The sequence below is a fragment of the Aspergillus caelatus genome (assembly GCF_009193585.1).
Source record: "Aspergillus caelatus strain CBS 763.97 unplaced genomic scaffold BDV27scaffold_28, whole genome shotgun sequence".
In the NCBI taxonomy this organism is placed as follows: domain Eukaryota; kingdom Fungi; phylum Ascomycota; class Eurotiomycetes; order Eurotiales; family Aspergillaceae; genus Aspergillus; species Aspergillus caelatus.
In genome coordinates this window covers 114,201-139,688 of record NW_022475291.1, presented here as the reverse complement: position 1 = coordinate 139,688, position 25,488 = coordinate 114,201, and the positions used below count along the sequence as shown (strand labels likewise).

General features: G+C 49.8%; 11 protein-coding genes across 11 annotated transcripts; 6 read left to right on the top strand and 5 right to left on the bottom strand.

Moving 5' to 3' along the window:
• Nucleotides 1–461: 461 nt before the first annotated feature.
• BDV27DRAFT_123057 (putative dynein intermediate chain) lies at nt 462–3,331 on the bottom strand. The gene is made up of 3 exons (XM_032065780.1): nt 3,141–3,331; nt 2,268–3,065; nt 462–2,208 (listed from the first exon to the last, which is right to left on the bottom strand). Exons 1-3 carry the CDS (start codon nt 3,273–3,275, stop codon nt 1,084–1,086), a joined length of 2,058 nt encoding a protein of 685 aa, XP_031931065.1. The 5' UTR covers nt 3,276–3,331; the 3' UTR covers nt 462–1,083.
• A 179-nt stretch (nt 3,332–3,510) lies between these two features.
• Nucleotides 3,511–4,123, top strand: BDV27DRAFT_57793 (ATP synthase subunit e). Its single transcript, XM_032076993.1, has 3 exons — nt 3,511–3,645; nt 3,717–3,900; nt 4,002–4,123. Exons 1-3 carry the CDS (start codon nt 3,622–3,624, stop codon nt 4,070–4,072), a joined length of 279 nt encoding a protein of 92 aa, XP_031931064.1. The 5' UTR covers nt 3,511–3,621; the 3' UTR covers nt 4,073–4,123.
• Nucleotides 4,124–4,413: 290 nt separating this feature from the next.
• Nucleotides 4,414–5,328, bottom strand: BDV27DRAFT_142368 (CSN8/PSMD8/EIF3K family protein; the record flags this gene model as incomplete). The annotated part of the gene is made up of 4 exons (XM_032069945.1): nt 4,414–4,506; nt 4,581–4,810; nt 4,871–5,052; nt 5,132–5,328. The coding sequence occupies 4 exons, from the start codon at nt 5,326–5,328 to the stop codon at nt 4,414–4,416; spliced, it is 702 nt and encodes a 233-aa protein (XP_031931063.1).
• A 276-nt stretch (nt 5,329–5,604) lies between these two features.
• BDV27DRAFT_57768 (dolichyl-diphosphooligosaccharide--protein glycosyltransferase subunit STT3) lies at nt 5,605–8,490 on the top strand. Its single transcript, XM_032076991.1, has 6 exons — nt 5,605–5,824; nt 5,897–5,920; nt 6,047–6,127; nt 6,220–6,813; nt 6,864–7,992; nt 8,055–8,490. The coding sequence occupies exons 1-6, from the start codon at nt 5,695–5,697 to the stop codon at nt 8,323–8,325; spliced, it is 2,229 nt and encodes a 742-aa protein (XP_031931062.1). The 5' UTR covers nt 5,605–5,694; the 3' UTR covers nt 8,326–8,490.
• Nucleotides 8,464–9,591, bottom strand: BDV27DRAFT_123053 (uncharacterized protein). Its single transcript, XM_032065779.1, has 3 exons — nt 9,467–9,591; nt 9,256–9,380; nt 8,464–9,157 (listed from the first exon to the last, which is right to left on the bottom strand). Exons 1-3 carry the CDS (start codon nt 9,478–9,480, stop codon nt 9,069–9,071), a joined length of 228 nt encoding a protein of 75 aa, XP_031931060.1. The 5' UTR covers nt 9,481–9,591; the 3' UTR covers nt 8,464–9,068.
• Nucleotides 8,492–8,782, bottom strand: BDV27DRAFT_57769 (uncharacterized protein). The gene has a single exon (XM_032076992.1). It carries the CDS (start codon nt 8,687–8,689, stop codon nt 8,528–8,530), a length of 162 nt encoding a protein of 53 aa, XP_031931061.1. The 5' UTR covers nt 8,690–8,782; the 3' UTR covers nt 8,492–8,527.
• A 1,232-nt stretch (nt 9,592–10,823) lies between the features above and the next one.
• On the top strand, nt 10,824–14,279 carry BDV27DRAFT_123052 (RNA-processing protein PTA1). The gene is made up of 8 exons (XM_032065778.1): nt 10,824–11,424; nt 11,547–11,709; nt 11,773–11,903; nt 11,968–12,171; nt 12,226–12,574; nt 12,629–13,458; nt 13,515–13,585; nt 13,642–14,279. The coding sequence occupies exons 1-8, from the start codon at nt 11,087–11,089 to the stop codon at nt 13,791–13,793; spliced, it is 2,238 nt and encodes a 745-aa protein (XP_031931059.1). The 5' UTR covers nt 10,824–11,086; the 3' UTR covers nt 13,794–14,279.
• A 438-nt stretch (nt 14,280–14,717) lies between these two features.
• BDV27DRAFT_57738 (uncharacterized protein) lies at nt 14,718–17,167 on the bottom strand. The gene is made up of 4 exons (XM_032076990.1): nt 16,133–17,167; nt 16,001–16,070; nt 15,457–15,943; nt 14,718–15,394 (listed from the first exon to the last, which is right to left on the bottom strand). The coding sequence occupies exons 1-4, from the start codon at nt 17,031–17,033 to the stop codon at nt 14,753–14,755; spliced, it is 2,100 nt and encodes a 699-aa protein (XP_031931058.1). The 5' UTR covers nt 17,034–17,167; the 3' UTR covers nt 14,718–14,752.
• Nucleotides 17,168–18,185: 1,018 nt separating this feature from the next.
• nop12 (rRNA-processing protein NOP12) lies at nt 18,186–20,168 on the top strand. The gene is made up of 3 exons (XM_032076989.1): nt 18,186–18,255; nt 18,430–18,610; nt 18,668–20,168. The coding sequence occupies exons 2-3, from the start codon at nt 18,485–18,487 to the stop codon at nt 20,123–20,125; spliced, it is 1,584 nt and encodes a 527-aa protein (XP_031931057.1). The 5' UTR covers nt 18,186–18,255; nt 18,430–18,484; the 3' UTR covers nt 20,126–20,168.
• A 440-nt stretch (nt 20,169–20,608) lies between these two features.
• On the top strand, nt 20,609–22,086 carry BDV27DRAFT_123046 (uncharacterized protein). The gene is made up of 2 exons (XM_032065777.1): nt 20,609–21,278; nt 21,352–22,086. The coding sequence occupies exons 1-2, from the start codon at nt 20,922–20,924 to the stop codon at nt 21,871–21,873; spliced, it is 879 nt and encodes a 292-aa protein (XP_031931056.1). The 5' UTR covers nt 20,609–20,921; the 3' UTR covers nt 21,874–22,086.
• A 206-nt stretch (nt 22,087–22,292) lies between these two features.
• Nucleotides 22,293–24,495, top strand: BDV27DRAFT_123043 (uncharacterized protein). The gene is made up of 3 exons (XM_032065776.1): nt 22,293–23,199; nt 23,284–23,521; nt 23,604–24,495. Exons 1-3 carry the CDS (start codon nt 23,039–23,041, stop codon nt 24,375–24,377), a joined length of 1,173 nt encoding a protein of 390 aa, XP_031931055.1. The 5' UTR covers nt 22,293–23,038; the 3' UTR covers nt 24,378–24,495.
• The last annotated feature ends 993 nt before the right edge of the window (nt 24,496–25,488 follow it).

Sequence of the window (25,488 nt, the reverse complement as noted above, 5' to 3'; positions counted from 1 at the left end):
GTTCCTGTCTACTCGGCTGGTTACATTCAGTTTCCTGTCGCTAGGAAAATTACTGGCCATCGACGAAAACCTTATCATTTGACCTCCTCAGGTGTTGACTTTCTCCAAATACTTGTGGAGCTTAGCCATCAGGACTAGGCACTGAAACCGCATATGCCATAAAGTACCAGAAGATTAGCGGTGAGTGATCAGTCATTTCAAAGTATATTCCCTCCAATATAGTCATGGATGCATGCCATACACACTTGCCCTCTCTAAATGGCCCGAAATGGAACTTCTGGTTCAATGGCCCTGATACCATCGTGGGGCTGGGGCCTCTCCGTCATGTGCGCGGATTCCAGATATGACACGAGGGGATCATACAACCTTTGGAATTATACTTTACTTTATTAGTGACTTCACTAAAATAGTTTCCATTTCACCTGTGACCAACTCCTTAACCGGTCTGGCAGTTGTGGTCCGGTACCTCTATCTACGAGGTGCCCAAGTGTTACCCCCGCCATCACGTAACTTAACCTACCTAGATAGGCAGATCTATGTCCATTCGGACCATACCGGGACCCGTACATAGTGCTTAGAAATCCCTGCGGGCCATGAGCCATTTCTGATCTCGTCCAACATGGCAGCTCATGTCGGCCTGAGACATACAGTAATATGGCGACACGTATGGCATGGATACCGCTAATTTGTCTTGCAAGACACAGAATCACCCCGCCATGCATATCTCGAAAGTAGATTATTTACATTTTAATGCCCTTCTAAGTCAGGTCGAGTATAAATTCAGAGAACCCGCCTTCCTGGTCCAACAAATGCATACATACATCAACAGCTGCCCGAGGGGTATATGATAAAAACCAAATAAAAGACGCCATGCAAGGAAATTCGGTACAAAATGAGTAAGGGAAAGGGAGACGGCTACTCTGTTGTAGCAACTGGACGATAGCTAGCGGATGATGATCTTGCGGCGTTCAGGCGACGGGGGATCAACACTCCCCGCACAAAGGCTTGAGTCAAGCCGCATTGACCGTCCACTGGAGCTGAAAAGCGAAGCGATCTATGCCAATCGCAAACCTAATTATTACCTCAGTTGATCCGGTCCTTTTGCTCTAGTTTCCCCACCAGTCGCTTCACTCCGGCCCATTCCTCGGCAGGCACATCTTCAGGAGTGCCACTAAGACCCTTTCCTACCTCAAAGACGGTGACAACCCCATCTAATCCACCCGTGGCAATCCGCCTTCCTTCACGCTCCTCCCAGGCCACCTTGTTGAGACTACTCGTCAAGATGCCACCGCGGCCCTTGGACGGCGTGGTCCGCACAACTGGTACTTCCGTATCCGTGTAGAGGTCCCAAACTTCGAGGTTTCCAGCACCATCGACGAGGGAGAAAACTCCAGGGCGGTGGGGAGACCACCGGGCATCATAGACAACGTCTTCGCGGTTGATGTCCAGAATTGGAGATACAACCTGTGTCGCGGCGATGGCCGAGGTGGCCGGTGCAGTGGTGGCTGGTGGCCGAACACGCCATAGCTTCACGCTCCAATCCAAACTAGAACTCAGCATCAGGTCTCCCAGATCAACGGGGCCCCGAGCCGGATGAAAGGCAGTGGACATGATAGGTGCTGCATGGCCGCGGTACGCAAGACGGTGGTCAGTTCCGGCTTTAGCACCGGCTCGGTCATAGCGATGGCAGGGGTAGATCCCGCCTTCTTCTGTACCGACGATGAAGAATGTCGGATCGGATTGTGGGAATGACATAGTCGTGGGGGCGAGATCTTCGGTTTTGGAAGGCGGGGGAGTAGAAAGTTCGAGATATTCTTGAGGTTGAGACAGCATATCAACAGTCCAGCCACAAACCACGCCATCCGTAGACGCAGTAAGTATGTTATGAGCATTTTGTGTGCCGATGATTGAAATGCTATAAACTGGATGGGTGTGCCCAGAACCAGTCAGAGGCGTCTTCTGCACCGGTGCACCACCACCCGCGCGCGATGACCGGGTGTCCCAAAGCAGAACCTGCCCGGAATACGAACCACCAACGATGAGATTAGGGTGAAATGGAGAGAATTTGGCCGCCAAGATATCAGATGTAGAATGGAACACATACTCGGGGCGGGATTGCAGGTGTTGGTTCCAAATTTGAACCAGACCGTCCGGTTCATGAGGTGCAGATGGGTTTTTGGTGTATGCAGCCAAAACAAGCTCCGGGAACTATAGGCGGATAGTCAGCGGTGCATAACAAGGGAAAATAAATTTCGATGATGACAAACCTTTGGAGAAAAGCTCACGTCACTGATCATGCGCTTCTTGCTCCATCGTTCGTCCCAAAATTGGCAAACCTCTCTGATGCCTCTCCTTTTCTTCCCATGTTCGTCATCTTCCTCCACATCGCCATCAAGTCCACCAAGCTCATAGTCCGCTAGTACGTCATATTCCTCATCAAGGGCACGCTCAATAACCTTTGCGGAACGTTCGACGAAGTCCAAGAAATTCTCGGAAGAGGTCACTGCCTTCAGTTCATCATCATCCAATGTGCGCAATGGATACCGTAGTTTTGAAGATTCATCCTCGGCGTCATTTTCTGCCTTCTGCTGGGTAGCTAGTAATTCCTCCTCGATTTCTGCGCGAAGCTTCTTCCGGATCTCTTCGTCGCGCTCGCGCTCCTTCTTGCTTAGGCGTTTACCTGTGCCCGTAGGATCCTGCCCGTCTTCGTCTTCGGATTCAGCCGATGAATTATCTTGTGGTTGTTTTGAGTCATCCGTCTGGACTCCTTTGCTGTATGTAACAATTTCTGGTTTTGGTTCAGGGGGTGGTCCTGTAGGATATGGCTCTGCACCGACGGTTTGGACGGCGATCGAGTGCGAAACTGGTCGCGCAGCAGGGATAAATGCTTCGGCATGGTCTCCGCTCACTTGGCTAGCGCTAATCACTGAATTCGGTCTGCTCCCTTTGCGTGAGGGGCCATCTGCGTGGCTGATGGATGCCGACCCGGGACGGTCCACCAGACGTGAGATCAGGTCATCGAGCTCCGCTCTGCTATCGGCACGGCTAGGAACTGGGGACACAACCTATAGTGGGTGGGGGAGTTAAAAAAGACATGGCTCTCCTTTAGAATATTGGTGGTGTTGGAGAATGTCCCCTACCTCGGAAGCATCACCGCTGTTGGCCCGACTTTGCGAGAACTCCTGCTGGCGCAACTCTCTTTGTCGTTTTAGTTCGGCGAGTTTCGCTCTTTTGGCGAGAATCTCTGCCTTTCGCTGTTGCATAGCTGATGACATGGTGAATTGAGACAGCCGATGGGCTGACGTACCATCAAAACCAAATCCGTTCGGTACTATAAGTTTATGATTATTTACTCCCGTCTCAAGTTATGTTATGCGCGTTAGTTGGACTTCCCCGTCCCGCGCCCAGAGTCCGGGTCGGCGGATGACATAAGCACAGGCCCCCGACGGTCCGGAAAAACTCGCGACAGGAACTTCGCCTTGAACAAGCTTCTGAGTATCCTGTCCGATTGCCAGCCATTGCCAATTGATACCCTCCAAACGGTCGCTCGGAATCCGGCCTTGTTACCCTGCGTTTATTTGCCCTTTTTTGAATTCCGCTCCGGAGGCCAGGATCTTAAAGATGGCTACCGCACAAGGTGTCAACGTGAGTGTCCGCAAGGGCCCCGTTCTGATAATGGACCCTAGGCAACTGACAGCATCATACCCGCATTACAGGTCCTTCGCTACTCGGCTCTCGTAGCCGGTCTCTTCTACGGTGCCTACCACCAATCCTCGATCACTGCCAGCGCGAAGCGTGCCGAAGCCGACCGTGAATACGCCCGTCAGGAGCGCCTGATCCAGCAGGCCAAGGCCGAATGGAAGAAGAAGACGGCACCCAAGGACACACAGAACAGCGGAAGTATGTTGCCAGCTTCGTGAGCCCTGAATGAGATGCGACGCCTTCGATTTATTCCACGAAGGCAATACTATACTTGATCCGACGCTAACGGTTGCCTGCAGTCATCACGGACCCCGAGGACAGCCGGTTCGACCTTGAGGCCTACCTAAAGATGAAGGCTGGGGAGAACTAGAGGAATTGGAAGGTACAAAGCGAGAGGACGAGTGACAGCTGTTCTGGTACAACGGTCGTGCCCCCTTAGGTTACAAGAAAGGTTGTTAGGGTAACCCCCGATTATGTATTATTGTTTGGTCTAATTTCCCAGAGTCGTGTCATTGCGAGCGAAAGGAATGATTTTTCTTTTACATTACTAGAGATCCTCTCCGAGTCATTGTACATACCCTGGGCTGTCGTGCGTTTGTACACTACAGTTGGACCAGAAGAGCAAGAGATTCTGTTGTTCGCTTTGGTATCATTGCTGATCCCTTGTACTGTGTGCGCCCTTGGGTGCGGTGATATTCTTATCATTGCTCATCAGACGTTTCCGTCATTAAACGGACTTGGAGGTCTATTGTTGCGTAGCCATCTCAGCTCCTCTTCATTCAACCAGTCGGATCTTCCGGTTTTCTAAAGCGATGTCATGTCCGAATTATCCACCTTTAACCCCCATGTTTCCCAATCAACGCCATAATCTGACTCACTTCATCGTATAACCGAGTGTCCTTTTCTGGTGCTGTGGGGATTGGCTTAGGGTGTAATAGTCTTGTGCTTTCATCCCATACCCACCCAACTGCAGTGAATTTCTGTATCACTGCGGGGTTGCCCTGCTCTGCTGCACCAGTATCGAGGCCGAGATAATTTGCAGCCGTCGCAGGCCGTATCGCTTCGTAGGCATGGCTGACTTCTTTCAATGTTTTCTCTTGAAAATATGCTAGGAAAATAGTCAGAGAAAGTCACAGCGACAGAAACAGAGTCGACATGTTTCTCTTACTCTCATAGCTTTCTACCGCCGGACGCAGGAGCTCTGGCCAGGGTAGCTCTCTTAGGATTTTGTAGATTGATTCATATTTCCTCTGCCAAACAGCCCGTAGGAGAGTCAGACAATTCTGGAGCGATGGATCATTTTGAGACAGCTCTTGTGGCATTCGTTGAGTCATCGCGCGAGCTTCATATCTGTACAACGCCAGAATTTGACCATTAGTTGCCTGACCAGGCGTCTTCTCTGCAGGCTTTGGGCGTGGGTAAAACTCACATTTGATCTGTCAGAAGGTGCGCAAAGAAAAAGGTCGAGTAGAATAGACTGAGGAGCTCCGACATATTGCTATCAGTTGTTGACATTAAACAAGCCTCGCCCTCGTACTCCACCAAAGTATTGTAGAGCTCTGTTGGTGAACGACTAGATTTGAGCACAGCGGAAAGTTGTTCCTTGGATAGTGGAGGTAAATCCATCTTAATTAGATGATGTATAAATGGAAGTATATTAATCGCAGAGACCGTGAGACGAGAGAAAGACGTAGGCAAAGACCCAAAACAGCACGCTGAAGCTAATCTCAGTAGTATCGATAGTGACGGTTGATTGATATCAAAGGCGGTGCGGTGTGGGGGCGCGGAGAGTTCAATGTGACGGTATTGTATGTATGTAAAGTATAAACGTGCCTGGTGCCAAGCCTCGGAAGTGACCACCTTGCGAAGCTGTCCCCATTCGATCAACGAAACATCCAACTACTCCTCTCTTCAGCTCCAGGGCAGGACGAGGGCCAACTCTCTTTTTGCTTTCCCCATTGATTTTTCCTTTTACGTTCTTCTCTGGCCGTTATGGCCGAAACACCTGTTGATGCCTTGTTGAAAGGCAACACCGGCAGGAATACGCGCGGCCTGCTGCGCATTATCATTCTAGTTACAATCGCCGCTGCTGCAGTGTCGAGTCGACTGTTCAGTGTGATTCGTATGTCATCCGACAGATAACCTACTCGTAACTACTCATTGAGTCAATTGGCACTGACTTGAAATGCGCTAGGTTTTGAAAGCATTATCCATGAATGTACGTTCAACAACAACCAACCTATACTCCGACAAGTTGCCCACAACCCCGGACTTCGACCAATATACAATACTGTTGTCTCTCTTCGTTAAGAGCGCCGGCATCCGCTGACTTCATACCGTATAGTCGATCCTTGGTTTAATTTTCGCGCAACAAAATACTTGGTACAACATGGCTTCGAAAGCTTCTGGGACTGGTTCGATGATCGTAAGTGATTATTCGGCAGGCGATACCAACTATACTGAGAAGCAAAGCGGTCAGCCATCTGCTTATGGTACTAATTGACTAATTCTGTACAGGAACATGGCACCCTCTGGGACGTGTCACTGGTGGCACGTTATACCCAGGTCTCATGGTGACCAGCGGCGTGATTTACCACATCCTCCGTTTCCTGACCATTCCCGTCGACATTCGCAATATTTGTGTCTTGCTCGCACCGGCATTTTCTGGTCTCACGGCCTTTGCAATGTATCTGTTGACCTGTGAGATGTCCATCTCACCTTCCGCTGGTCTCCTTGCTGCCGCTTTCATGGGCATTACCCCGGGATACATATCTCGATCGGTTGCGGGTAGCTATGATAACGAAGCCATTGCAATCTTTCTTCTTGTATTCACCTTTTTCTTGTGGATCAAGGCTGTTAAAAATGGTTCGATCATGTGGGGAGCACTGACCGCTCTCTTCTACGGTTACATGGTGTCGGCTTGGGGTGGTTATGTCTTCATCACCAATCTTATCCCCTTGCATGTTTTTGTGCTTCTCTGTATGGGAAGATATAGCTCCCGTCTGTACATCAGCTACACCACCTGGTATGCGCTGGGGACTTTGGCAAGCATGCAGATTCCATTCGTCGGCTTCCTCCCCATTCGGAACAGTGACCATATGTCTGCCTTGGGTAAGCGCGTTCTCAATTGATTAACGGGAGTTATACTAACGACTACCTAGGTGTATTTGGTCTGATTCAACTCGTGGCATTTGCTGACTTTGTCCGCGGCTTCATCCCTGGTAAACAGTTCCAAAGACTTCTCACTGCCATGGTCATCGTCGTATTCGGCGTTGCCTTTGCCGGGCTTGTTCTTTTGACCGTGTCCGGAGTAATTGCCCCGTGGAGCGGTCGCTTTTACTCCCTGTGGGATACTGGCTACGCCAAAATCCATATCCCCATCATTGCGTCAGTGTCGGAGCACCAGCCCACTGCTTGGCCAGCTTTCTTCTTTGACCTGAACCTCCTCATTTGGCTCTTCCCCGCCGGAGTCTACATGTGTTTCCGCGATCTCAAAGATGAGCACGTCTTCGTCATTATCTATGCCGTCCTAGCAAGCTACTTCGCCGGTGTCATGGTTCGTCTCATGCTGACACTGACCCCGATTGTCTGCGTGGCGGCTGCGCTGGCGTTGTCGACCATCCTTGATACGTATGTATTTGCATCTCGTGGGCCAAGTCCCCAAAGCAAGGCCCAAGATGAGACATCCGCAGAAGGTCTTCGTTCCACAAGGAACCCAGTTGTTGGAATTTCCTCTTATCTTTCCAAGGCCGTTGTGACATCCTCTGTCGTCATTTATCTGCTCCTGTTCGTTGCGCACTGCACTTGGGTCACGTCCAATGCCTACTCTTCCCCTTCGGTCGTTCTGGCTAGTCGGATGCCGGATGGCAGCCAATTCATCATCGACGACTACCGTGAAGCCTACTACTGGCTTCGCCAGAACACCCCCGATAACGCCAAGATCATGTCCTGGTGGGATTATGGATACCAAATTGGTGGTATGGCGGATCGCCCCACTCTTGTCGATAACAACACCTGGAATAATACCCACATCGCCACGGTTGGAAAGGCGATGAGCTCTCGCGAGGAGGTCAGCTATCCTATCCTCCGCCAGCACGATGTTGATTATGTGCTGGTAGTGTTCGGCGGATTGCTGGGTTACTCCGGTGATGACATCAATAAGTTCCTCTGGATGGTTAGAATTGCCGAAGGCATCTGGCCTGATGAGGTCAAGGAGCGGGACTACTTCACGGCCCGGGGCGAATACCGTGTGGATGATGAGGCTACCCCCACGATGCGCAACAGCTTAATGTAAGGCCGCCCGAATCTTGCAAATGACACCTCTTAAAGCATGTGCTAATAATACCTTGCAGGTACAAAATGTCCTACTACAACTATAACGCCCTCTTCCAGCAGGGTCAGGCCATGGACCGCGTCCGAGGCTCCCGGCTGCCCGCGGAAGGGCCACAGCTTTCCACCCTCGAAGAAGCGTTTACCAGCGAGAACTGGATCATCCGTATTTACAAGGTCAAGGACCTCGACAACCTGGGCCGTGACCATAACAGCGCCACAGCCTTTGAGCGGGGCCACAAGCGGAAGCGCGCTACCAAGAGGAAAGGACCCCGTGTTCTGCGAACCGAGTAAAGGTGGAATCTGTGATTCCGCCTATCTTTGGTTTGTGGCCTCGTAAGGGACAGATGGATCCCTTCTCTCGGTTTAGCATGTTTCTCAATTCCATGTTTTTGTATTTGAACACCGTTTAAAACGGCAATGTAGACGATTAGAAAATGCATGTGATTAAAACATAAGCCACCACGTTGTAATAGCTTTGCGTCGTGCATTGTAATTAACCCCAGCCTCCTGAAAACTTGGGCTCCGACGGTACTGCATCGCGTCTGCAATCAATACGAGGGTGGTGGTATCTTGACAGTTCAAACTGATAATATACAGATATAAATGCTAATAAGGACAGGAAAAACAACAAAATGAGCTGAGAGGTATTTTTCATGCGGGCACCCAACCGACTTGCTTTTTCACACCACCCCAACTGCGCAGCGATGCCGCGGGCTGGGTCCTGCGAAAGTCCCGTTCACCATTACTTCACACTTCGTTAACTCCCAATAGGAATCCTACATTTCCCATCTTTTTCGCACATTGAAAAAGCTCTCCCCATTCAAAGCCCACAGGCAGGTGATGCCAAGCAAAGGAAACACAATTCGCCACGTTACTCCGGTACCCGATACATTATCTGATCAGCGATCGAATCGAACCATTGTCCTCGACCGTCGGTGTACAATTCCAACCCCAGACCATTCGAGATTCCAGCATAACCAAATCGTGAGCGGAGTTTGCATATCAACGTGTCCAACAAAACGGCCAATTCGCACTCATTGCTTCTGCTGGGGCTTCGCGGGTGTCTCGGGGACCTTCACATCGGAGAATTCATCCTGGCCGACTGCGCGGATGGTGTAGGCGTCTTTTGTAGAGTCAGTTTGTTAGTATGTTATTCCTTGGATCTAGTAAGATTCCTAATTTGTGATTCCGGGGAGAAGATAAGATCAGAGTCAAACGTACAGACGCCGATGGTAAACGCGACGAGGCCGAGTCCGGTCAAGGCATTCTTGACTAGGTAGGGACGACGGGCGCGCAGGAGGGCAGCCCCGGCGCGGTAGTCTTTGCCGTAGTAGGTGGAGTTGAAACTGGGATTCTAGGGTTAGTATGGGCTCACTTGTATTGCGGGTATTAAAGAGGGGTGTGTATTGTGTGCGTGACGGGAAAGACGTACATTCCGGAGGCCATCTTTTGAGATCTTCCTGTGAGTGTCAAGGCGAGAGCGACTTTTCTATTATTTTCAGGGAATTGAGGAAGTGGTGAGGGGCTGTACAGCGAGCAAGTGAGGACTGATTCGACACCGTCGGAAGATTATCGCGAGTCTTTCGATCAAAAGGTCTTGGCGGATTTGGTCCGGAGTTAAGGTGGGTTACCGGATTTAGGACTATGCTTGGGTGCATGACTGGACAGTTTCCTCGTCGACAACAACATATTACTATAGAAAATCCCCACACCTAGTCAGTCAAAGGAATTCACCGCTCAACAATCTATGTCGAGTAAGATCTGAGACGAATCGAGTTATGTCCCGAGATACCAATGGATGGATATGTTGCGCTTCTTGTCAGCGCGATTGAAATTGAGATGAGAGGCATGACCAAGCACGTAGTTTGAAGAGACAAGGAAACTTGTTTTATACAGGCTAGCGATTTTACATCATTCAGCTACTGATCAGATACATAATAGGTAAGATAAACTCAAGGATATGCAAGATCTCGTTGTTTGTATGGGAACGAGTAAAGTCCTAGCTTCTTTCACCACCGTGATTGCTATGCGAAACGAAACGTGAGGTCCCATGGAGTAAATGACTCTTTGGCTCTCCAGCAGACTTAGAGAATACTTTTTCTTTCAGCTTCGTAAAGCTTACCATTCTATAGATTCAATTATGATATGTGTTTGTTGATATATGATAGAGGTACATACCTCGTGATCAATCGTAGCCCAGGCAATCCAAGCTACTTTCATTGTATACAGGCGAGACTACCATATATTAACTACAAGCCTTAGGCCAGAGATAAACTAGTGGTAGATAGTGTCTGTCTTGCACGTCATCATCTTGGTGGCTTACTTGACAGCAGAATGGTAATGCTTGCGAAATCTGGGGTCTTTAATATATACGAATAGTATATAAATTCGGGAAAGAGTCAATGGCCTGGCAACTTTACAGTATGACCTGTATCACACAGCTCCATTACTTTTATTTTCAAAGACAAAGACAAAGACAAAGACTGATGTATATATGGGCTGGTGAAACTTGAAGCAATTTTTTATTTTTATTTATTTATTTATCTCAATTTTTTTTTTTTTTTTTTAATTTATATGAGTACTATTTTTTTTTTTTTTTTTTAATTTATATGAGTACTCCGAAGTATATTGAATTCCCTTGTTGTTGTTGTTGTTGTCTTAAGGCCATGGGATTAATTTATTAACAAATGATCGGCCGAATTGCCGGCCCGCTGCAGGTGACTTTACTTCCCCAATCGAGTCCATCGGCGTCATCTTGAAATCTCCCGAATTGTCCAACTCCCCTCTCAACAATCGTTATCTACTGCACTATTCTTTCCTGTCGCTCCTCATCCCGGAACCGACCTTTCGACTCCGGCATTGACGCACCATATCCACCGGTGATCCTGTTTTCCGGCCCGGCGGTATCGTGGCCAGGCTGCTCGTCGCGTCATTCAACCCGAACCCTTCTGTCCATTTTCGTGGTACTATAGATTTTATTTATCGTAGAAGATTCGCTTAACCGCCGAGACCTCTCTTTAATCTTCCTCCTGGCCGGTTGAATAGAGCCGTCATGGCTCAGTCGACTGGTAATCTTGTCGACCAGATCGCCCAGCTCAACGCTGCCCGAACTCTCGTTCTGGGTGATTCCGCATTCTACCCACAGATTGTGAATGGTGTTCTTCCTATAATTGGTGCGCGATCGCGATTGGAATTACGACGATGGGGCGCAGAATTCTTAGCGGAGACCTTCTCCAGCCCGGCGCTGGCTCCGGCTCAGAAGGAGCAGCTAGCTGCGACTGCATTGCAGACACTACGAGAGACGTTGGAGTTGCCGGAAAAGGATACTGTGACTTTGAAACATATAGTGGAAGCTGCGGCCAGTTTATATCCCCTGGTGTTTAGGCATATGTAGGTGACCACCGCTCTCCCTTTTGTTTCGCCCCGGGGAGAGGTCTCGTAGAAGTGCGCAGGGAACCAAATTAAGCCAGTCACTGGGGACCTGTGGGAACTGACACTCTTGATAATTGCAGCATCAACCACCCTGAAGACTCCACAGTTTGGGAGAATATGACCGCTATTAAGGATGATATACTCCGGAGATGGGATACGTCCCCATTTTCGGTCAAAGTATGCTGTATCAAGTTTGTACAGCGGGTGGTTCAAGTCCAGACCCACGGTCTAACGGACCCTAGAGTACGTACAGGAAAGAAAGAATTACTTGCTGTTCAAAAAGGAAAGACTGCTGATGACTCTCAGCGGCCGGAGCAAAATGAAACGTCCTTGGCCATTGTTCCTAGAAATCATTCCCTCCTCTCCCTACCATATCTAGAAGCCGAGGCGTCGGGCCTCTTGGATAGATTGCTATCCGTCTTTCAGGAAGATGCAAGGTACGAATGATACCGTCTCCGAGTTAATTGTGCCACGTCCCACTAATGGACCCTTCATCGTTAGCGACCCCCTCCTAGTGAATGCGACGTTGAACAGCCTAGCGATCCTGATTCGAACCCGACAGTCCATCGGTAACAAGATTATCAATGCGATTCTAAGCTTTGTTCCCGCAAGACAAGCACGCACCCCGGTGACGCCTGCGGTTCGTGTTGGCGTCAAGTCGATGGAGCGTACAGCTAGGGCCTTGATGATCAATATAATGAAGAGGTGAGAAGGATGGGTCGTTCCAAGTTGGGAGTAAGAAGCTGATGGGCAGTCTAGAAACCCCAGTCATCCCCTCGCAAGCAAAATGCAGCAGCATATAGAGCGCTTGATGCAGTCGCGCATAGAAACCGTTGACGATAGCTCGAAAAAGCGTGGCCTGCCGATCGAGCCAACGGATGGTTTGGACAATTCCAAGCGGGCAAAACTGGACGCCGAATCTCCTCCACTGATCAAGGTGTCGCCGCTTCCTCCGGGCCCTGTCAGTTATTCGCAGCTCTATACGTTAACCGACGACACTGGGCTTTCCTCCTTTGATGTGAAGCAGCTACCGGTTGACCTTCTAGTCAAGATTGTGGTTCCTGTTTTAGCTCGGGTAGACCAGTCTGTCCTGCAGCAGGCCGTTGATGTAAGTTGGAAACATTTTATATCGGAGAGAGGACCAGTCCTAATCTCAAAATAGGGTGTACGAATGCGGTATCAGACACTCCAGAAGCAACAAGCTGCGCAGCCTCCACCGGCAACAGGTGAAGAAGAAGACGATGACTATGAGCCCGAATACCAACCTATGGACGTTGCCGAACCGGCGGCAGAGCAGGAAGATGCGCTGTCGGCTGAACCGGTCGATCTTCAGCCCGATCTAGTGTCACTCGGTCCGTTTGTGCTCCCGCAACCTCCCCCGCTATCGGAAAACGAGGCGGCAGAGATTGGCCGAAGCGCCGTGGGGCGAGTGTTTGACATGCTGGCATCGAGCGGTGTGGCACCAAATACAGGAAAAGGAAAGGGCCAGCAACACCTAGGTTTCTCGAGGCTGGCTGGCAGCACCTTTGATCGGGACGCCTGGGTAACGTTGCTCACCCGACTCGCGACGCGGGCGCCTGCTGGATTAGAGGTAGACAACAAGAAGAACGATCAAGACCCGTCGTCGAAGAGATCGACAATATCTGATTCTATACGCGAAACATTGTATCGATATATACTCGAAGATTTCAGGGGCCGAGTAAATGTTGGAATCATGTGGCTGAACGAGGAATGGTACAATGACCGAATTCAAATGAAATTTACCGCGTCCCAACGAGCCGAGGAAGATGAGGAATCGTCGGTGCCATTACACTACGACCAGTGGTCACTGCGGCTTCTGGACGGATTTTTGCCATATTTGGATTCTCGGGACACCAAGATCTTTATCCGGTTCCTCAGCGAGATTCCAGAAGTAACTATTCCCATCACAAAACGGGTAGCCAGTCTCGCAAAAGACCCCGAGAGAGTGAATCTCTGCATCCAATCCTTACTGTGCGTACTTCGTCTATCAATAGACTCTGAGAACTATATGAACTGACATTGATTAGGTATTTGATTATGTTCCGGCCCCCGGCGCGAGAAATGTGTCTCAATGCCGTAGAGGATGTTTACCAGACATGTAAGCTAATGACACCATTCCCCATGGGTGTACCTCCGCTAACTTTTTAACCCTAGACGAGGAATCACGACCCGCCGCTGGTAAAGTTCTAGCCAGATGGCGTCCGCAGAGCACAGCCGTACAGCAAGCACAGCCCGAACAACAATCTACCTTGGTGAGCCGTACAGTTGAATCAGAGAACAACACTCCCGTCGCAAACGGTGCTTAGGCACCAAATCCCAGCCAACACACCCGCCCAGAAACCATAGTCACAAACATAATCCAAACCGTCAATACCTCGTCCCCCGGCATCCCTACACCCAAAGGCCTGTCAAATTACAATTGAAAATAAACCGAAGCGAGCGAGAAGTCTTGACCGTACTTTTATTAGGATTGATAGATGATGTCACGTCTAGTTTGGGCAGAGATCCAATTCTGTTTCGCATACACAGATAGCAATTAGTCATCGCTTTACTAAATGATTGGGCATACTTACAGCGGAAATGCAATGCACCTGCTATGGTTCCATCCATGTACTGAATATCAATCTAGTATAGGTTGTCTGGTTCTGTGTTTTCTTTCGCCATTTAGGACTACCATTCATCCCGATAGATTGCTTATTTAACCGTGTGTCATACCTTGGATGCTATATGGATATCTAGCCAGGTTCTATTAGATTATGTGGTAGTGTTGCATAGTCATGTTGAGAGTGTATGGTCATGATTCTAGTCAATTATATTTTAACCCTTATATCCTTATGCATATCCGAGGAACAAGCACTCAAATGAAGTAGAATCAACAAGGCTCAAGGCCAATATGTGTATCATAGAGGCATGTATAGTTAGTTAGATAGGTAGGTATTGTGCAAATACAAAGGTAACATAACACATAGGCAAGCCGAAGCAATGCAACCATTTAATCCCATATTCACAATGCGCCAAGACCAAAGCAAAAAGATAAATAAGCGAAAGGGGTACTGTAAGTTGATCTCGTCCGTGTTTCGATTCCAGTCATACATGCTAACCCGTACATACATTATAAGAAAAAAGAATAATAGCGCAACTCTACAACACCGTGTGGAACCCTATACACTATCCAAACCGTTATGGAGACAATAAGTGAGACGTTATGAGGTGGGGTAGAGAGGATGGGGGTTATCGTGGTGAGGTCTTTTGGGTGTTTTGGGTTCTAACGGGCTGTCATTTGGTTCGAACCGGAGCCGCCCAGGACTCCAGCTGACCCGTGATGATGTATGGAATTTGCTGGTTTGGAGGAGGGCAGCGGTGGTGATGAGTCACGTTTCGACTGGAAAAGCCCTAATCGGGCAGGAGGCGGTGAGTAACCGGCATTCCGGTGCGGCGGTGATCGGTTGTCGAGGGTGTTATACGACGGATGGGGTTTCCGTACATCTAGCGGGGAGGAGCTTAATGATCGGAACCCGGATCGTCGGTCTGCGTCGTATTCGGGATTCCCATACGGCCCGAGACCCTGGGTGGGCTGCTCGTGATCATAGGGTGTGTTGTTTGCCGAAGAATTTTCGGCAATGGTGGACGCCGACCCGTTGGGAGCATGAATGTCCACAACTCGTTTTTGGGCTGCTGGTGTAGTGTAAGCCGGGGCTCGCGGGTTCTCAAATACCCGACTCTGGGGCCTTGGCGGAATCTGCTGTTGATGATGGATTGGATGCTGTGGGTTGGCCCAAGGGGTCTGTTCTAAGAACGCTTCCTCTGCCGCGGCGCGGAAGACGTTCGACGACATAGACGACATGGCGCCTCGCGGTAACGTTGAGTGATGGTGGTGGGAGACAGGGACTCTCGTTTCAATGGAGATCTGCCCGCAAATTAGGTCAGCATTAGAGCATAATGATTGAAGAGTCCCCAGAACAAACTTACGCCCATCTTTTCCATGTCCTCTTCAAGCTCAGCCGGCCGTGCAGCAGACAATGAAGGTGCGGCTGGGAAACCGACATACTTTGCAACACCAGCCAGAATGGATACTTCTTGATTGTAGGCAGTCTGGTTGGCAATCTGTTGCGAACGGCGTGTGGGAAACGGAATATAATGTTGCGGACTAACTTCATCCGTCTTGAAGCGATCATGTTGAATGGCATAGAACTGCTTGCTGATGGCACTCGAGTGCTTTTCACGAACGTCCCGGACCCGCTGGAAGTACGTACTATGCGCTTGTGCACGCTCGGCCAGGCTCTTGTTCAACAGGGCCTTGATTCTATACTGATACAGTGTATGCTCGTATTTGATCTTGGCGTCCCGATACCGCTGTATACACTCCAACTGCCGCAGAAATTCGGGATGTGTGGGGTTCGGCCCATTGAGCATTTCGAGTTCGCGATTAAGCTTAGAGACTCGTTCATCATAGATCCTATTGGCTTAGTCAGTAACCAATGCATGTCTGACCAAGAGACGCAGGGATCCTTACTTGTCTCGCAGGGCGGCGAACTCCCGCTCTAAAACTGCCAGCGATTCCATCGCAGATACCCGTTTTGCTGCTACACTCGAACATTAGCACGAAGTAGAAAGTGACATAGTTGTGGAGGACATAGTAACTTACATTCTTCTTCAAGTTTGGCGGCTGCCTCACCATCATCTGCTTCTTCGCGTTCAGCAGCCTCCTCATCCCCAAGTGTATCATCCCCACCGCCTTCCGCGCCGGCTTCGAGAGCCATGTCTGCATCCTCATCGACATCTCTCGCTTTCCGCCCCTTTCGCTTGCCTTTCCTACTCTTTCTTCCCTTCGCAGGAGCCGCTGGCAAGTCGGACTCGGGAATATCATCGATTGGGGTATCTTCTTCGTTGGGTTTGGAAGATTCCTCGATGGGGTCCTCCTCAATGGGCTCAGGTGTCAGCACAATATCCTCCGCGGGAGGATCACTCAATTCGCTTTTGAGAGAGCCGCGGCGTTTCTGAGGAGGCTCGTCCTCTTCGTCAAGTTCGGTGCCCAGCTCATCAGCAGAGCCGTGCCGTTTACGTTTCTTTCCGATGCCTTCTGAAAGTGCTGAGTCGTCAAGCCCTGGCGTCTCTTCACCAAGGTCAGGTATCTGATTATTTTTTGAGCGGGGCTTGCTGGGCGAATCGTCTGGCACATGCTCCTCGTCTTCAACTTCATCGTATGTCGTTGACTGAGCTAGCTTGCTGGGACTTGGACCATGATTAGTTGCGCTCACAACAATGTCTCTTCTCAAACGAATATTATTCGGAGAATCTTCAATGCGCTCGGTTTCCGCCTCTGAATCGTTCTCCGTCATGGCCTTCTCAGGCTTAGGCGACTCAAGATCGAACGCCATATTCTCGGAGACATCGTCAATTTCACTTAGACTACTAGATCGACCGTCATCATCATCATCTATAAGCGCGTCGGCAAGGAGAAGGTGGTGTTCGCCATTGGTGATGGTGGACTCTGCCCCGGCGGGCGGACCGACCGAGGCGGATTCTCTGCTTTCGGCCACCTCCATTAGTTATGGAGGGTGGTGCACAGACTGCAGTGGCTTCAGAAGTTGAAAGGAGACAGGTAAAAGGAGAGGTCCACGGAAGTTGATTTTCAGTATGCTTGTGGGGAGGAGGCCGGCGGTCAAGAGGGTGCAGTCGGACCAAGAGCTAAATGGATCGAAGAGAAAATGTTAGAAAGACTCGGAAAATGCATTATAGATATGCCAAGGAAACCGTTCACACTACATCAACATGAATGACCAAAATCAACAGGAAGGAGAATGGGAAAAAGTATGTTGAGGGCAGAGTGTCTGAAGGCGGTGCGGAGATTTGATCACACACCCCAGACTCATGGGCAATCATTCGTTCCCGGCTTTGAGCGCAGGGAAGTGCGCCAGAGCAACAGTAATATTCGGTTTCCACAGTATGCCAACAACCAGAATGACATCGCATCGAGGATAGATCAAGCCATCGATGAGGTTGTAGGCCAGCAACAAACGTACCGTTCAATAATGCGCCAATCGCGAAACCTGTGGTAACCCCAGCTGCCGCGACCGAGCACGATTCCCTAAGACCGCAGTTGCAGAAGGAGGTTCAAGGCCACAGGTTCTCGCCAATATAACCAGATAATGTTGTATGTATGTCACCAAGGATATAATATACTGCAGGATCGGCGCAAACCAGCACTTGGTGGGGGGAGGGCGAAGGACGACGAAGAGGAGGGAGGTGGAGGTCGACTTCACGAAGCGGGCAATACGACAGTAAAGCGCTGCGGGAGAATGAACGGCATAGAAGAAAGGTGGGTTAATGTCGAGGTTTTGAAGAAAAAAGTAGCAATTCCCTAGCGAGCGATTATGACAACGATTGAGTATGGGAGCCACCAGAGCGTTAGCGCAGAGAAAAGTGGCTGCTGCTGGTGGAGGGAGAAAGAATGATTGATCATGACCGAGAGCGAGGGAGCGAGAGACTGAGAGAGCGTCACGCTGCCGTATGCCGCCCGTATCGTCCGGTCCTTTTCTGCCCGTCTTTTCGCTTTTCCTTCACTCGGATCATTACTCACCGCCTTTGGGGGTATGATGATATGCTTCTGGCTATCTCATGCGCCGCGACATGCCAACCGACTAGTAGGGAATCAAAACAGAAAAAAGAAGCAAGTAAAAGTTCCACATGATCAGTAACACACTGACAGATGTGAGCAAAGTGGCTGGTAAGGTTGATTTTTTCAAAAAATAATTTATAATTGCCCGAGTGAGGAACTACCACGATTTATCAGATTCTTCACGTGATATATCAGCTTCCGTTGCCAAGATCCAAAAAGAGTAAAACAGAAAAAAAAAGTTATGCGGAGTACGGACAGCAACAGAAAGAAAATACGCTCCCCGCCATTACACTCCCTCTTTTTCTAATTTTTTTTTTCTTTAGCTAGAAACAAGCCGTATATCTTGAGAGGCGGGACACTCTCACAGTTAATTTCACGATGGGAAAGAAATCAAAATCTCAGTCGGAAAACGCTCCGCAGACCGAAAAGGCAGAGACATCTCTTCCTTTCATAGCTGGAAGTGCCGCAGTTGACCCAACATTGGCGTCCTTGTTTGAGACGAGTGTAAGTGGGTTGCTTTCGATTGTTGAAAACTTGGCTAATGTCTGTCACATATTTTAGTCGGGCCCAGTAAAAGCACCGTCGTTGCCCACAACTAGCAGCACCGTTGAAAAACCTGCCGCAGGTGACGATACCAGTGAAGATGTGTCGGAGCCCGAAGATGAAGATCAGGTTATGCAGGAAGTATCTGAAGCCTCGAGCGACGCTGGTGATGACCCTGCTCAGGCAGCTTCAGAGCCCCCCAGTCGGAAACGAAAGAGGACTGCGGGAGAAGATCTCGAAGAATCTTACATGCGTCGCATAGCGAAAGAAGAACAGAAGGAAGAACAGAAGCGCCGTGCGGAAAAAGCAAAGCGGCAAAAAGCCGAGGGTGAAGAAGAGGACGAAGCAACATCTACCGACAAACCCGACGGTGAGGATGAGGATGAAAGTTCCGACGAAGATGGAGAGATTGCGATTCCCAAACACGAAACTCTGACTGGCGACGCTCAGTCGTCTAATATTGACAAGTCCAATCGCACGGTGTTCCTAAGCAATGTCTCCAATGAGGCCATCAAGTCCAAGTCTGCCAAGAAAACCCTTTTGAAACATTTTGAGTCGTTTCTTTCTACACTCCCTGAATCTACAGGACCGCACAAAGTGGAATCGATACGTTTCCGTTCTACAGCCTTCGCGAGTGGTGGAAAGATCCCGAAGCGTGCTGCCTTTGCAAAGCGCGAGGTTCTGGATGAAACCACTCCTAGTACCAACGCCTATATCGTTTATAGTACTGTCCAGGCCGCTCGGAAGGCTCCTGCTGCCCTGAACGGGACTGTCGTCTTGGATAGACACGTACGTGTTGATAGCGTCGCACATCCCGCCCCGGTCGATAATAAACGGTGCGTTTTCGTTGGCAATCTCAACTTCGTGGACCAGGAAGGCAATGCCGATGATGAGGAAAAGCCGAAGAAGAAGAAGGCTCCTGCCGATGTTGAAGAAGGACTTTGGCGGACCTTTAATGCCCACACCAGCAAACCCAAAGACCAGACTATCCGCCGAGGCAATGTCGAGTCCGTTCGGGTCGTTCGCGACAGTGTCACCCGTGTTTCGAAAGGGTTTGCCTATGTCCAATTCTACGATCAGAATTGTGTGGAGGAGGCCCTTCTGCTGGATGGAAAGCAGTATCCGCCTATGCTCCCCCGGAAGCTACGTGTCATGCGAGCCAAGAAACAGCCGAAGAAACGTGAAGCCGGCGGTAGCACTCAAGGCAAATCGCTACGGGAGGCGGACAAGACGCTTCAAGGTCGAGCTGGTAAGCTTTTCGGCAGAGCGGGTGCGGCCAAGGTCAGGGCAGATGCAACGAAATCTATTTCCAACAACTCGTTGGTGTTTGAAGGCCACCGGGCGACAGATGATGGGTCATCGCGTATTCGCGTGAAGACGAAGAGTCGTGGCAGCAAAGGCAAGCCGAAAAACCGCAGTAGCAAACGAGCCGCCGCGTACAAGGCAGCGGGAGGGAAAAAGAGGAAGACTGAATAGACTGAGAGTATGAAGTAGATTACATGTTCTGTCCCTCATATATGTATTTTACAAAAGAAATGAACCTTAAATAAAGACCTACGGTACTATACCTGTAATGATTAAGCAGAGGATAGTGTAGTGCCTGAAGCCTCACTAGTATGTAGTATAAATGTGTCCGGCCGTGCAGCCCAGGGTTCTGACGTCATCCAGTCATCCAGTCATGGGCTTTTGGGCTAAACCCAATCGGTCAAAGAAGGCAACTACCTACTACTTTTCTAGTACCAGGTACTAATACTTAAGAACAACTACTTCATCTTGTATTAACTACTGTGCTTTACCATAATTGATCTTTCTCGCTTGTCTGTTGACAGTAGGGTCATATGATCTCACAGGACGGGTCATTGTACAGCTGTCGATCGATCACCACTCAGCCCAGATTCCCCCACCCGACGCGGGGTGTAAATACACAGGAAGGTAGCGTGTCTGAGTGAGCGCAAGAGCCATAAAAGGACTGTGTCGAATCTGTATGTACGGCTTGAGTCAGTGGACTTGTACTTTGACCCATCTTTCGTTATTGTCTTCAGCTTGACTTAATCGAGGCTGTGTGGAACTCTTCACTTTCAGCTCGGCGCCTAGAAGGTGGATCATTACCTAGAGCAATCATCAAACCAGCCGTCCAGTCCTTTCGCTGATAAGGATAGATAATTTATCTAGAACGTGCTTTCCCAGTGACTTTAATTTTGTCACCCTTTACGATATACTCTTCATTATCGCACCATTCCTAACACGAGGTCTAGACCCACTTGCTTTCTAGATGATGCTCCCCATGGTTCCACGCTTCCGTGGGCTCAGACGCAGACAGTCGAATTCCTCTAACGACGAGCCCGAGCCCCAATCTAATATGGGCAACCAAAATAGCACCGCTGACGACAACCATGGACCGACTGACTCGGAGATCTTCTACCCCGAACTCTACGATGTGCTTAAAGTTCGGTATCTGCTGCGATGGAAGATAATCCCTGAAGGGTTACCCGTTGAGATTGTCGATTTGATCGTGGATGCGGCTGAATATTGGCCCTCCATCGAGGCTACCTTGGATCAAAAGAGAATTATTCACCAGGACAAAGATCAGGTGTTGGTCAGGACAGCACCACTGTGCTATGATGAAAATGTATACTGCATACTCTCCAGAACTCTTCACCTGGCATATCTCTCCACTAACTTTGATCGCTGACATCTCGTAGACATTGGGCAGTGACTCGCCTAAAGTTCTCCCTCACCGGACTATTCATCCTTGTCGGAAGATTGTCTTCTCCATCGCCTCGCATGACCAGGGCTTTGTTAACAGCGGGCATGGCACGTTTGACGGATCTTATACTTGGTTTGACACCGAAGTTGTCCCCTTCGAGAATTTGCCAACGTCTGGAAATTCATCTATTCCCGAGCGAGATGCGAACGGGGTCCGGTTTGGGCAAGATCATCCTCTTCTCCTGCCCAGCTCCCACAAACTCCAAGCGAATCGAGCGGCGGCGAGCGGAACCCAGCATTATCATATCGCCTGGCATCATCTTGACAACATCAGCGCCGATTCAGCGGAAGCGGAAGAAATCCAGCATAACCAAGGTCGAGGACGAGCCACGCTCGATGGCAGTCAAGTGCGTAATTTGCAGATTGGCGATACAATCGCCGTCTGGGGTCGAGCACGGTTTGGGGCATGGTCGAACCATGTGGAACGGTTGTCAGTGCGGGTATTTTGGGCTGTGTAAAGTTGGTGGCTCCTTATTGTCCCCTGCGTCTCCCGGCTGGACTGGTACATATATACATAGAGAATCAGTGAGAGGGAATGCTAGGTATACGATAGTAAATAGATATCAAGGCTGGACCTGTGAGATATTGTTGGATCATTGGGTGAATGGGGGTAACTCATGAATGATATGTAGTTCCCAGCATTTTATTATTTCATTTTATTTATTTATTTATTTCCGATGAGGAATGTATGTATGGATGAATAAATGAAACATACTTGAGTTACTTGATCATAGGACAAGACCCCCCAATTCAGGAATAGGGTGACAGCCTTTCGAATCAGGCCGCCAGCAATAACCTCATTCCTTTGAGAAATCACGCAATTGCGCCAAGACTGCGACGATCCACAACTAACTCATCTGAATATAAGGTCCTCGCTTCCTCCATCACCAGACGCCTGAAAAGGATCCTCTGTTTTTCGCGATCGAAGAGACAACTTGACAGTCACTCGGTCTATGGAACTGAGATTTTGATCTCTTCTTTCGACCTTCACCCCTTGACTCTTTCTTCGTCTTTGCCTCTTCACCAGCCAAGACACGAACACGACCAGCATGTGACCTCCGACGGAAAGCGCTCAAGGATTTGCCTGCGAGTGGGGCGGATGCGTCAGGTCGCGCAACAATTGGCTTATTTGAGGGAGGGCAATCGGCGACTACCAGACGACGGGCTACGAGGGTATCACCGCCTGATACGGGGACTGCGTCAACTGAGGATGAGGAGTTGTACATCTCGCCCGAGAGCGCCTTCCTTTCGGCCTTGAAGCCGCATTTCCGCACAAAACGATCCCCAAAGTGCCAGTTACGAATGACTAGTTCTGGCTGCTGTCATTCGCTCTGTCCCATCCGCTTGGTCGTTTTCTCCATGTGCCTTCCCCTCTCGTCTAGACCAAGGCACAATGACGACGCTCCCTAGCTTGTTTTGCCGAGAATTACACCGGTGTTTCCATACATTCCACCCCTGGGCATTCTCCCCATAAATTTCGGCCTTCTCTCCCAGCGTTCTCCCACCCATCTTTCTCTGGATTCTGCCATCGCAAGCCGTGCACTATTTCTATGCCACAAAACGCTCTGTTTCGTTCCTGGTATCCTTAAAAACTCAAATCACACCACCTATACGGCCTCGGAAATGAATTCACAGAGATGTGCCGCGGTCGTCGTGGGAGCCGGCCCCGCCGGTCTTGCCGTTATGGGGAATCTGTTGGAGAAACAACTAGGAGGGAAGATCGCCTGGATTGATCCATCCTTCCAGGCTGGTCGGGTGAATCGCAAGTACCGTGAAGTGCCTAGGTGAGTGTTTCTGTCTGGCAGCCTGACTTCATCGAAGGCGTCGGATGAGGAGCGCTCGACTGACTTGTCTCGGTGCCGATTCAGCAACACCAAAGTCGCTCTGTTCCAAGCGTATGCCACAGCAGTCCAGCCTTTCCGCTCCGTAATCTTAGGCACCCGTATCCCTAGTCCATTCTCAACGATGGCCAAACTCGATCAGGAGAAGACCTGTCACCTGCATCATGCGGCAGATATGGTCCGTGCCTTGACAGATGGCATCACCAAGATGGACCAGGTTTATGCGTGTCGGGGGTATGTCACGGCTGCCAACCTGGTAGAGAATGTCAGTATAAAGTCCTATATAGATGGCCGTCCCAGGAGATCTCGTGCCCTGTGTAGCTAATCGTTGTCCTTGTCGCTCTTAGACGTCGTCTTGGACTGTTCGGATCCAACGCGCGGACCACCTCGACGAAGTTGAGGTCATTACCCCTAGACTCATCTTGTGTACGGGATCATCGCCGACAGAGGTGCCGATTCCTGTGTGTGGACAGCACATCGAGAGGTTGGATCTAGATGTAGTGCTCAAACCTAGTGACCTCGTCTCGTATCTTCCCCGCAGTGAGTCCCAGACTGTGGGGGTTGTCGGAGCTTCCCATAGTGCCATTCTGGCACTCCTCAACCTGGTAGATCTGGCCCGCAGTACCCACCCCCAGCTCCGCATTAAGTGGTTCACTCGGCATCCACTGAGGTATGCCGAGTACATGGATGGCTGGATTCTGCGGGACAACACCGGTTTGAAGGGTTCTGCCGCTGACTTTGCGCGGCAACAGCTGGAGGAGGACAAGCTCCCTCAGTCCGAAGCCGGCCTGTTCATCACCAAGGTGGACTGCGGAGGCGGCCAGGAAGCCACGCAATATGAGCGGCATCTGCCATCGTGCACCCACCTGGTGCAAGCTGTAGGATTTACTCGGGATCCCCTTCCTGAGTTGTCAGTGAATGGTCATCTCCTCGACCCTGAATTTGACTCGGCGTCCGGTGGCTTCCATGATACGACTGGCCGTGTCATCCCGGGTTTGCATGGAGCAGGAATTGCATTCCCGGAACGAGTGGTCGATCCCTACGGCAATGTCGAACATGCTGTTGGGTTCTGGAAGTTTATGAAATTTATCAAGAGAGTCAGTCCCCAGTGGGCAGCATGATGGTGGTTTTCTTTACCTAATGATTCCCCTTTACTTTGTCTTGATTTCTTGGTATTATTAGCGTCATCAGTTGTGAATAGAATTTCCATTCTAATATGCAAGGTGTTTTTATACTGGACACTTCTACGTTGTAACTGACATGATCCGTCTAAGCTACGGCGTCTTATAACTTCGTCCTCCTAATTTTACCCATTAACACCTCAACCCAAACCCATCCGCATCGAGCTTTCAGTATAATCACCTACTACACCGTCCTGGCAACAACATTTCCAAGGGACTATATCAAATTCTCTAGCAACCGCACCGTCCTACCTCTCACGAAGGCATAGTTCATTACACATACGTCACAGATATCCCTGGGAGACAAATCAGGGCGTCGCCCGACGTGGAGATCAATAAATTTACTTTAGTTACCCACTTCCCTGTAGTCTCTCTGCTGCTCTTCTACCACGGACAGCCCTGGGAAAGCAACTTGTGGCTATTCGTGAACTTCTCCAAGCTCCATGATCAAACCAGCAGTCAAGATGAAATGTATCTATGAGAAGCTCTGGCTACACAAGTTTCGCAAAACAAGCCATTCAAAGACAGTCCAACGAAGGAAGGCAGTGTATATCAGACTTACTCCTCATCCACGGGGCCACAGGCATAGTTACAATAATATTAAAGACCCAGCCCACCACCTGAAATCTCAATGTCTATACTTCTCAATTTCCCTCCGTAACACATCCAAATATTTAAAACATCCTCAAACAACCGGGTTCATCGCCATCCGCTCAGATCACATCGTCTCGAGGCCCCTACAGCCTTCCACGTCAGACAACATACCTACAGCCTATCCCGAACCGACTTTACAATCTCAACCTGCGCATCGGACAGCAACCGCCACAAACCCCACCCGAAGAAACTCTTCTCCGTCCACGGTCACTACCTATCATGGCCCCAACGCCGCGACTTCGGCGATGCAACTGGCCTCTCCCTCTTCCAGATGCACCGTAAACGGAAGCGGTGCGGCCTCGTTCGTCCAGTTACCCAGTAGTAGTGGTAGCTCTAATCCCATCGTTACATTCGCGCCTCAATGGAGCACCAGGAACGACAAATTAGAGATGTATTT

Coding starts and splice junctions, on each gene's coding strand:
- BDV27DRAFT_123057 (XM_032065780.1), bottom strand. CDS start 3,275: ATGTCATCAGCTATGCAACAGCGAAAGGCAGAGATTCTCGCCAAAAGA. Junction 3,066..3,140: donor ACAGCGGTGATGCTTCCGAG/GTAGGGGACATT, acceptor CACCCACTATAG/GTTGTGTCCCCAGTTCCTAG. Junction 2,209..2,267: donor ACGTGAGCTTTTCTCCAAAG/GTTTGTCATCAT, acceptor ATCCGCCTATAG/TTCCCGGAGCTTGTTTTGGC.
- BDV27DRAFT_57793 (XM_032076993.1), top strand. CDS start 3,622: ATGGCTACCGCACAAGGTGTCAAC. Junction 3,646..3,716: donor CTACCGCACAAGGTGTCAAC/GTGAGTGTCCGC, acceptor CCCGCATTACAG/GTCCTTCGCTACTCGGCTCT. Junction 3,901..4,001: donor GGACACACAGAACAGCGGAA/GTATGTTGCCAG, acceptor GGTTGCCTGCAG/TCATCACGGACCCCGAGGAC.
- BDV27DRAFT_57768 (XM_032076991.1), top strand. CDS start 5,695: ATGGCCGAAACACCTGTTGATGCCTTGTTGAAAGGCAACACCGGCAGG. Junction 6,814..6,863: donor TGACCATATGTCTGCCTTGG/GTAAGCGCGTTC, acceptor ACGACTACCTAG/GTGTATTTGGTCTGATTCAA. Junction 7,993..8,054: donor ACGATGCGCAACAGCTTAAT/GTAAGGCCGCCC, acceptor AATACCTTGCAG/GTACAAAATGTCCTACTACA.
- BDV27DRAFT_57769 (XM_032076992.1), bottom strand. CDS start 8,689: ATGAAAAATACCTCTCAGCTCATTTTGTTGTTTTTCCTGTCCTTATTA.
- BDV27DRAFT_123053 (XM_032065779.1), bottom strand. Junction 9,158..9,255: donor CGCGTTTACCATCGGCGTCT/GTACGTTTGACT, acceptor ACTCTACAAAAG/ACGCCTACACCATCCGCGCA.
- BDV27DRAFT_123052 (XM_032065778.1), top strand. CDS start 11,087: ATGGCTCAGTCGACTGGTAATCTTGTCGACCAGATCGCCCAGCTCAAC. Junction 11,425..11,546: donor CCCCTGGTGTTTAGGCATAT/GTAGGTGACCAC, acceptor TGATAATTGCAG/CATCAACCACCCTGAAGACT. Junction 11,904..11,967: donor GTCTTTCAGGAAGATGCAAG/GTACGAATGATA, acceptor CTTCATCGTTAG/CGACCCCCTCCTAGTGAATG.
- BDV27DRAFT_57738 (XM_032076990.1), bottom strand. CDS start 17,033: ATGGAGGTGGCCGAAAGCAGAGAATCCGCCTCGGTCGGTCCGCCCGCC. Junction 16,071..16,132: donor CGCCAAACTTGAAGAAGAAT/GTAAGTTACTAT, acceptor GTTCGAGTGTAG/CAGCAAAACGGGTATCTGCG. Junction 15,395..15,456: donor AGGACATGGAAAAGATGGGC/GTAAGTTTGTTC, acceptor ATTTGCGGGCAG/ATCTCCATTGAAACGAGAGT.
- nop12 (XM_032076989.1), top strand. CDS start 18,485: ATGGGAAAGAAATCAAAATCTCAGTCGGAAAACGCTCCGCAGACCGAA. Junction 18,611..18,667: donor CGTCCTTGTTTGAGACGAGT/GTAAGTGGGTTG, acceptor CACATATTTTAG/TCGGGCCCAGTAAAAGCACC.
- BDV27DRAFT_123046 (XM_032065777.1), top strand. CDS start 20,922: ATGATGCTCCCCATGGTTCCACGCTTCCGTGGGCTCAGACGCAGACAG. Junction 21,279..21,351: donor CACTGTGCTATGATGAAAAT/GTATACTGCATA, acceptor GACATCTCGTAG/ACATTGGGCAGTGACTCGCC.
- BDV27DRAFT_123043 (XM_032065776.1), top strand. CDS start 23,039: ATGAATTCACAGAGATGTGCCGCGGTCGTCGTGGGAGCCGGCCCCGCC. Junction 23,200..23,283: donor AAGTACCGTGAAGTGCCTAG/GTGAGTGTTTCT, acceptor GTGCCGATTCAG/CAACACCAAAGTCGCTCTGT. Junction 23,522..23,603: donor CTGCCAACCTGGTAGAGAAT/GTCAGTATAAAG, acceptor TGTCGCTCTTAG/ACGTCGTCTTGGACTGTTCG.